Source organism: Eimeria acervulina, genomic scaffold (assembly GCF_000499425.1).
Source record: "Eimeria acervulina Houghton genomic scaffold, Eah_scaff1235, whole genome shotgun sequence".
NCBI lineage: Eukaryota > Apicomplexa > Conoidasida > Eucoccidiorida > Eimeriidae > Eimeria > Eimeria acervulina.
In genome coordinates, this window is record NW_013549341.1 from 1 (window position 1) to 9,459 (window position 9,459).

At 54.0% G+C, this 9,459-nt stretch overlaps 2 protein-coding genes across 2 annotated transcripts; one reads left to right on the forward strand and one right to left on the reverse strand.

Annotated features, from left to right (window-relative positions):
• EAH_00057390 (hypothetical protein) lies at positions 1–1,417 on the reverse strand (the record flags this gene model as incomplete). Its single annotated transcript, XM_013393738.1, has 4 exons — positions 1–310; positions 628–688; positions 930–1,004; positions 1,370–1,417. Coding segments are annotated over 4 exons (494 nt in total), but the record flags the coding sequence as incomplete, so codon positions are not given.
• Positions 1,418–2,581: 1,164 nt separating this feature from the next.
• On the forward strand, positions 2,582–9,459 carry EAH_00057400 (hypothetical protein, conserved; the record flags this gene model as incomplete). The annotated part of the gene is made up of 16 exons (XM_013393739.1): positions 2,582–2,973; positions 3,314–3,495; positions 3,667–4,205; positions 4,466–4,615; positions 4,805–4,908; positions 5,257–5,375; positions 5,511–5,660; positions 5,835–6,028; positions 6,338–6,415; positions 6,654–6,714; positions 6,893–6,979; positions 7,180–7,260; positions 7,473–7,550; positions 7,693–7,753; positions 8,260–8,356; positions 8,757–9,459. Coding segments are annotated over 16 exons (3,076 nt in total), but the record flags the coding sequence as incomplete, so codon positions are not given.

The following is a 9,459-nucleotide window of genomic DNA, read 5'->3' on the forward strand; positions in this document are numbered from 1 at the left end:
TGCATAGCCAGCTGCTGTTGCTGTTGCTGCATTTGCTGTTTCACATCCGGCTGTTGTTGCTGCTGTTGCTGTGACATAGCCGTCTGCTGTTGCTGTTGCTGTTGCTTTTGCTGCGGCATAGCCGGCTGCTCCTGCTGCTGCTGTTGCCGCTGCTGCGGCTGCTGCTGCGGCTGCTGCTGCTGCCGTTCCCGTGACTGCCAGTGCTGCTGCTCCCTGGCTTGTGCTGCTTGTCCAGGGCCCCGTTGGGCTGCGACAATGAATGCTCTATCTGTTAATCCCGGTTCTCTCCTCAAAGCCTGGCTCACAAACACTAAATCCTAGAAGCTCAGCCGTAAACCCTCGAGAAGGAGGCGGCTGACACCCCAAACGCCTTTTGCAGCTACACCGCAAGCCCCAACCCCAAACTTCGGCTGTAAAACCGCACGTAGGACGCTCCCGTCGGAGGGTTCTTGCACAAGCAACAATGGTAACAGCGACTGCACCAGCAAAGACTGCAGTGAGGGATAATCAACTCGTGTGGACGAGAAAGCCGCTGGGTTTGAACCCTAGCCCCAAACCTCTGGACACTAAACCTCAAACCCTACAGCCTAGAACTAAACCCTCAGAACAAGCAGCAAAGCTGCGGACCGTCAAAGAAGATGTCAGTCAGGCCCGCATCCAACAAGAAAGCCAAGTTACTTTGCGACGCCTGCACCGCCCAGCCAAAGCAAAGAAACCAGAGATTCTAGAGCCTCCACTCGCAAGCCCTCAAACCCTATGTATGACATGCAGTGGCCCAATAGGCTACTCTGCAGGTTTAGTAAGAATGCCGCAAAGGCGTTGCCACCAGATCCTAAAGCTGCCACTGAAAAACCCCTCAAGCTGTGGCTGCTGTTCCTGCTGCTATGCAGCAGCAGGTACTGCTGCTGCTGCTGCAGGAGCGATTCTACCTCGTGGCCAGCCTCTGCAAGAAGGAAGTTGAAAGCAGCTTCATCGAAGGCGTTTTGCTCGTAAGCCGAGTGAGCCTGCAAAAAAAACGCAAACCTGAACCCCTGAACCCTATATCTCCAAGCCTAAAATGCGGACCAAAACGTCTGCGCCTCAAGACCCCAGCCATACCCTGCAATGGGAAGTTTAAGGGCTGTTAATCCCTCGCCCAAACGGAAGTCCGCGGCACAGTTTCCCGCAAGTATTTCGGGAGTTAGCGACACCCAAATATATATATATATATATATATATATATATATATATACACGCAATATATACCATACATTTCCACCTCAAAACATAAGTCGTTAGTTCTAAAGCCTGACTCGCCGTGCAATCCACCTACCCGCTGCAGCGCATGATAAGAGTAAGGGGCTCTTTCAATGGGGAGTTACAGCAGCACCACAGCCAAGGGACAGTCCCCCACAGCCCCCAAGCCCGGAAGATGCATCGTCCCCAAGGCATACGCAGCGTCTGAAAGTAGAAGCTCGGTGCAGAACCCCCAAGAGATACTGCGCGTCTGCAATGCCCCCTCTGGCTGAAATCCACACCAGCTACAGCGCCCCCTGTAAGCTGTGGGCGGGCTGAGGCGGCCTCCCGAGGAAATGAAACACGGAGAGCTCATACTGAGCCCTGGGGGGCAAACGTCAAATCCAAGGCTTTAAACCCTAAGTTGAATCCATCAGCAACGCAATCGCCGGTCAGCAAGAGCAGGAAGGGCCCGCGGCAGAGGCGCCCAGTTGTTGGCCTCGAAAGTCTAAGCCCTGAAACCCTAGAGCCTTCGAGCACGGCAGACACCGCGCGCCCACATTGGGGAAGAAAGTAACAGCACCAAGCATGGTTTAGAGTTCGGAGTTAACTCGCCTGGGGTCGGTGTCTGCACATGCAGCGAGCTTGTTATTCTGCAGATTACCCTTGAAATAACCTAAAAATATAAAAAACTGGCCCCTTTCGTCTTATCTGAGTCCCATTTTTCAGATAATAAGAGTAATAATCATAGATCTCATTGGCCCAGACCTGGACCTAGTTGGTCGGTGCCTAGGCGGCAGTGCCAGCCTCACAGCCCCAAACCTTGGTTTGTTGCCGAGCACTCTTATCCTGATAGCCTTATTTTCTATCCAAAGTGACTTGATTTATTTCTACTATGATATTATTTGCTATCATTCTGCCGGATAGGCCAATAGAGGTCGAACTTGAGCACCGTTGTAGTGCTTGCTCACTACGGGGGCCCTCAGGCGCTCCGCGCAGCCCTAAACCCTAAACACTAAAGCCTAAGCCGTACACTCTAAATCCTAAGGTGGACAATCTAGGGATTGTTTTGTGTGCTTTCCCCCCGTGTGGTTGTCTAGGCGAGGACTTATCGCATTCGCCTCCCTGGTTCCTGCGTTTGTTTGTGCCGCCTTCGTTTTAGGATAGTTTGTACGTGGCTTTTGTTTGTTGGTCTATGCAGTTGGTACCTCCAAGTGTCTGTACAGCTTTGGATGCAGCAGGCCAGATATATCCTTGCTGCAGGATGTATCTCGTCAAATACCCAAACTAAACGCAAGTAGAAAGGATAGCGATTGAGGTCTCCCCGTCTCCGCCGAGCGCTTCTGTGGTTGGAGCACCTCCTATCATGGGGGGCCTCCTTGCGCTCACGGGGATGTCGCCAGAGGGTGCTTTGGGGGGCCGTTGCCTGCTGGTGCTTTTGTTGCTATTGCTCTCCCTCCCCAACTGCATCTTGTGCCTCCAAGAGCTTCAGGACGCACCCGTCGGCGCAGCTCTTGATGCAGCGGAGGACGTTATAATAAGGGCCACCTCAGGAGTCGAAACACAGCCAAGAGTAGTTGTTCCACCTTCACCTGCCCCTGCTGCTGCAACGGCTACCCCGTCAGTCTCTGAGCCAACAGCAAGCGCGCAGAAAAACACCAACAACGTTAGCAGCAGCACCAACAGCAACAAAAACAAAAACAGCAGCAAAAACAGCAGCAGGAGGAACAACAGCAACAGCAGCAACACCAGAGATAGGTTCGCTGATGCAGCCCCTCCTTTGGGATTTCGAGAGCCGCTGTCTTTGCTGCCGCAGAAGTCGGAAGCAGTATTCAAAAAGCTCGCTGCTTGTGCAGACACTGACCCCAGGCGAGTCAACGCTGAACTCTGAACCATTCTCCTTAGCACTATTTCCTTCCCCGATGTGGGCTCGCGGTTTCTGCCGTGCTCGAAGATTGTAGGGTTTGGGGTTCAGGGTTTAGAGGCCAGCAACTAGGCGTCTGTGATGCATGCCCTTCGTGGGCTTGTTGGGCGGGGCGTACGCTGCTGATGGGTTCGACTGGGGTTTAAAGCCTTGGATTTGAGCGTTGCGCCGCAGATGCCAGTACGAGCTGTCCGTGTTTTATTTTCTCGGGAGGCCGCCGCTTCCCGCCCGCAGCTTGCAGGCGGCGCTGCAGCTGCTGTGGATTTCAGCCCGAGGGGGCAGTGCAGACGCACAGTATCTCTTGGGAGTTCTCCACCAGAACCTCTACTTGCTCCCTAAGGAACCGCCACTTATAGGTGACCTAAAACCCTACGGCCTGAGCCCTCCGCCGATGTGCAGCCGCTCGAAACACCCTTCCCTCCAAACCCTTACGCAGAAACCCGTACCCCACACCTCTCCGCATTAGGGCATATGGTCAGTTTTTTATGGTTTAGGGTTTGGGGCTTTGGTTTTGGGTGGGCGTGCAGAGTTGGACTCTCCCTTGCGGGTGGTTGTGGGGCGCAACTATGAGCTTTCTTTCTTTGCTAAGGACCAGCCGATCCCAGAGCCTTGGGGTCCTCTGAAGGCATTGAAAGCATTTGAACGTCATCTGCGCTCGACAGGAGATGCGGATGGGTTTGGATCAACGCTTTGGCAGAAACTTCAAAGCCATTTCTCCTGGGCCCTCCGAGGGGGTCCCTGGGCACGGGGGTCCTCCGAGGAGCCTGACGGGGATTCTCCCTCTGCAGCAGAAACGGCGGGTCGGGCCCTCCCCCAAGAAGAAGGGACCCCCAAGACGGTGGCGCAGGCGATGCAGCTGCTGCTGTCCGCTCCGGACTTCGCCTTTAACCCCCCACTGCCCTTGGTGTATCTACACGCTGCAGCTACTGCGCTGCATCCGGCTGCTGCTGCTGCTGTTGCTTGGAAGCAGCAGTTCGCCGCCCTCGATGGGTCTGTGGGGCAGCAGCAGCAGGCGTGTGCTGCTGCTGCCAACAACTACCTCCCAGTTGCTAAGGCCACAGCTGGGGTAAGCCCATAACCTGAAACGCCAAGCCGTAAACCGTAGCGCGGCGTTGGCCAACAAGCTCCTTTCTCAACGCCACCTCTGCGCCCCAATGCTCAGGCTCATCCATTCACACTCCCGGATTCAGTGGCTCTAGAATAGGCTTCAGGGCTTCAGGGCCTCGGTATTAGGGAGATTTGATGGATGCATATGTGTGCCTTGGAGTGCTAAGGGTTTGGGATTTGGGGTTTAGGGTTTGGTGTTCGGGGTTTTGTTTGGCGCAGCTCTATGCCTCAGGGATCCCGCAAGCGATCGAAGTGCTGCGCCTTGCAACGGGGACTTCGCCGCTTCAAGGGTCGGAGATTCAACGGCTCAGTACTGACCCGGAGCAGCTCGCGATGCTGCTGCATGAAGCGGAGGAAGGCAACCTGGCTGTAATCATTAATCCTAAATGCGCTAAATTTCTTCACAAGGCCGAGACTTGAAACCGTTGATGCGACAACAGCAGCAGCCCACGACACGCCACACGACACAGCAGGGATAGAAGTGACTGCAGACATTAATACGGCGGTTGAGGGCGCAGGTCTTAAGGATTAAGGGCTTAGAGCTTTGCGTATGCTCAGGTTCATGCGGCACTGGGCCGGAAGTATCTCTTTGGGGTGGACGGATTTCCCCAGGACTTCGCGAAAGCCAGATACCACCTTCTTGCGGCTAGCAAGAGTTGGAAGTGAGGCTTTAGGGTTTAGAATTTAGGATTTAGCGTTGAGGGCTGTGGGCTTGGGGGGGGGTGAGGGTTCGATGCGCAGTTTTCAGCACCGCTGAAAACTGAGCTACGGGATCATTCCAAGGGCTGCAGCTGTTTGAGTGCCCCCTTGAGCAGCAGCTGCAGTAGCAGCAGAACCACCACAACCAACACCTCAACACGATTACCAGAAGCATCAACAGCAGCAGCAGCAGCTGATCCAACACGGGCGGCAGCAGCAGCGGTGCCCACTGTAGGAGGAGGAACAAGGAGGAGGACGAGCAGTAGCAGCGACAGCTGCGGTGGGTGCTGCGACTATGGGTGTGTTTTTAGGGGGGAGTCAAAAGGCCTCTTGGGCTATATGTACGCCTTGGGATTAGGCGTTGAGCAGGATTTGAACGAAGCAGCGGAATGGTTCTTTAGAGGCGCAACAGAAAACGAAGACCCCATAGGTACACTCTGATCTGCGGGGTTAGGGCGTATGGTATAGGGTGTGGTCTCAGCAGCAACGGGTTGGTGCAGTTGAGGGCTTAGGGTATTGTATTCAGGGATTCAGGCTTTCGGTTGGGTTTGGGGCGTCTGCGCAGCGTACAACGGAGTGGGGCTTGTTTATTTCTTCGGAACTCCGCTAATAGAGGCCTCACCTGCGATGGCCTTTGAAATGTTTAACAGAAGTGCAACTTTAAATTCTCCTGATGGACAGCTAAACTTGGCTTCTCTCTACCTCACAGGAACAGGTGCAGCCGAAACCCTGGACACTAAACCCTGGACCCTAGGCTTTAGCTTGTACAGAGCCTGGGATTTCGTTCATGGTAGGGTTCAGGGACGGGCTGAGTCTCAGACCTACTTGGGGAAGCCATTCTATGGGTTGAGGAACATTTAGGGTTAAGGGATTTTGCTTTGGGGTCTAGGTGTGTCGAAGTCCTTTGTGGAGGCGTTGAAGTGGCTGACGAAGGCCGTACGCGGAGGCAGCACAGGCGCTGCGTATGCTTTGGGAACGATGCATCTTTCGGGCTTGGGGGCTGTGAGGGACTGTCCCTTGGCTGTGGGGCTGCTGAAGCTCGCTACTGAAAGAGCCCCTTACTTTGCTCATGCGCTGCAGCGGGTAGGTGGACTGCACGCCGAGCCAGGTGTTAGGGCTAAGGGCTTACATTTTGAGGTGGAAGTGTAAAGTGTATATATATATATATATATATATGTGTGCGTGTGTGTGTGTGTATACATATTATATTTCGGTGTGTGATTGAGGGCTTATACTTGCGGGAAACTGTGCCGCGGACTTCCGTTTGGGCCTGCGAGTTGTTAAGGGCCTCAGTTCAGGTTCTGGCTAGGGTTTGATGCGCAGACGTCTTGGCCCGCATTTTAGGCTTGAAGATATAGGGTTCAGTGTTTCAGGTTTGCGTTTTTTTTGCAGGCTCACTCGGCTTACGAGCAGAACGCTTTCGATGAAGCTGCTTTCAACTTCCTTCTTCTTGCAGAGGCTGGCCACGAGGTAGAATCGCTCCAGCAGCAGCAGCAGTACCTGCTGCTGCATAGCAGCAGGAACAGCAGCCACAGCTTGAGGGGTTTTTCAGTGGCAGCTTTAGGATCTGGTGGCAACGCCTTTGCGGCATTCCTACTAAACTTGCAGAGTAGCCTATTGGGCCACTGCATGTCATACATAGGGTTTGAGGGCTTACGAGTGGAGGCTCTAGAATCTCTGATTTCTTTGCTTTGGCTGGGCGGTGCAGGCGTCGCAAAGTAACTTGGCTTTCTTGTTGGATGCGGGCCTGACTGACATCTTCTTTGACGGTCCGCAGCTTTGCTGCTTGTTCTGAGGGTTTAGTTCTAGGCTGTAGGGTTTGAGGTTTAGTGTCCAGAGGTTTGGGGCTAGGGTTCAAACCCAGCGGCTTTCTCGTCCACACGAGTTGATTATCCCTCACTGCAGTCTTTGCTGGTGCAGTCGCTGTTGCTACTGCTGCTTTTGCAGGGACCCTCCGACGGAAGCGTTTGCATGCGCAGAGGTTTTACGAAATGGCAGCAGCTCAGGGGGCTCTGTCTGCTCAACTCCGACTAGGTACGGCCCCTCCGTTGGTTGCTGCTGCTGTTTCTGCTGTTGTCGGTCTCTGGTCTCCCTTGCTGCTTCGTTCGACATGGCATTTGCTTCTTCATCATCGAATTATGCGGCTTTGCACCCTCAACGTGGCCGCTGCACTTCGCAGCTGCTTGCCAGGGGTTTAGGTGTTAGGGACTAAGTTTTGGCTCCGTGCGTGTTAGGGGATTTTGCATACTATGGCTACGGTGTTCGGCGCCGCAGTTCCAGCACGAAGTTCTCAAGGGACTTTGTCGATGAAAAGGGTGAGCTTTTCTTTAACCAGGCAAAAGTAGATGAATTCTGGCTCACTATGGCAGGGGCTTTGAACGCTTGTTGCTGCGGAGGACGGCAGTGGGGAAAGATTGGCCAAAGTGTTTTCTTCCAGGGTGGCGAGATAGAGGTTGTGAATCAGATTCGTGGTTGTAGAGCTTAGGGCCTATGGTTTAAAATTTGGGTTTGGCGTTCTCCTTTTCAGGCGCTTCTTTCGAGGGTTGGCTGTCTCAGCCAAAGCTATGGTTAGAAGAAGGGGTGAAAGACTTTGCCGAAGCGGCAGGTAAGAAGGGTTCAGAGTTTATGCTTTGGGGTCGTGCCGCTTCGGCTCGTGTCGGTATAGACCTGACAGTTTGGGGCTTGGGGTGAAGCTCTCAGGGGTTCGGGTTTAGGGTTTGTAGTTTATGGTTTCGCTTGTTGCGCAGCGTTCTACCGCAAAGTGGCGGATTCCGCTAGTTGGGGCCCTGCGCTGGCGGCTAAGGTATGGTGTGTTGTGAGCTCGTCGACTACGCCCACCTAGCTCAATGACAAGCTAGCTGAAGCAGCACTGGAAGCAGGATCGACATCTTTCTTGCTCTGTGCGTGTTCTTTAGGCTAGGTATAACCTGGGGGCAATGCATCTCTTCGGCATAGGAGTGCCGCAGGTAGGCTCTGCTGCCCAGGCCAAAAGCACTAGCCCAAAACCCAAATGCTGTTCACAGCCTTAAAACCTAAATCCCACCGTTTAGGCTTTCTGTACGGGTTTGACTAATTCTGGGCTTTTACACTGCAGCTGGGAGTCTACGCATGAGCAAGCGGGCTTAGGGTTCAGCTTTCTCGCTTCACGGGTTTGCAGCGAAAGTTGTGTTGTTGTGTCTGTAGGACTTGTATTTGGCTAATCATCATTTCAAAAGGCAAGCGTTTTCCGCCTGCTGACGCTAAATGAACGGCTGTGTCGAGGGTTTAGGGTTGACAATTTAGGCTGGAGGGTTTAGTGCTTGTCTCTGCAGAAGCCTTGAAGCCGACGAGCATGCACCCACTGCTCCGGTGTATGCGGGGCTTGCGGCGGTTTATTTGATCGATTTGCTGGAGAGAGTGGGGCCAGCAGAGGTGACGAATAAACTCACTTTTTAATACGGTTACTTTTTAAGCGTTCAGCGCTTTTTGTAGCAGTTGCTTTGTTCAGGAAACCTTCTGGAAAGGCCTTTGCTTTTCATTTGTTTGCCAAGGCAAGAAGTGCACCCTGCCCGCCTGTCAACTAAGATTAGGGCTGGGTTCGGATTCTAGGTTTGCGCTGCAGGTGCTGCAATCCTTGCTCCTCGAGCCCCGAGTGTTGTTTTTAATCCTTAATATTGTCGCTATGGTGGTGCTGCTCGTCCTACGCGCGGTTTTACAGGTGAAGTTTGGGGTTGGGGCTTGCGATGTAGCTGCAAAAGGCGTTTGGGGTGTCAGCCGCCTCCTTCTCGAGGGTTCACGGCTGAGCTTCTAGGATTTAGTGTTTGTGAGCCAGGCTTTGAGGAGAGAACGGGGATTAACAGATAGAGCATTCATTGTCGCAGCCCAACGGGGCCCTGGACAAGCAGCACAAGCCAGGGAGCAGCAGCACTGGCAGTCACGGGAACGGCAGCAGCAGCAGCCGCAGCAGCAGCCGCAGCAGCGGCAACAGCAGCAGCAGGAGCAGCCGGCTATGCCGCAGCAAAAGCAACAGCAACAGCAACAGCAGACGGCTATGTCACAGCAACAGCAGCAACAACAGCCGGATGTGAAACAGCAAATGCAGCAACAGCAACAGCAGCTGGCTATGCAACAACAAACCCTGCAGCCGCCGGTGCAGAACAGCGCTTCTGGGCCCCATGGTGATGCTCAGCAGCAAGCAGAGCAGTTGATACAAGGCCAGTTTAGGGCTACAGAAAGCAGCAACAAGGGAAAGGAAGCAGAGGGGTCTCCCACGTTCGGCGCTGCAGCTCTGCCAAGCAGCAGCCATGGAGTCAGCAGCAGCAACATCACGGGCAGCAACGGTTCGTCAGGGGCTGTGAATTCCCCTCGGGACGCTGACAGGTCCGTCGTGAACGGCATTGGGGGCAACAGCAGCAGCAAGGGGAACAGCGACAGCAACAGCGGCAGCAACAGCAACAGCGGCAGCATCGATAGCAGCAGTAGCAGCAGCTGCAGCAGCGATAGCAGCAACAGCAACAGCAGCAGCAGCAGCAGCC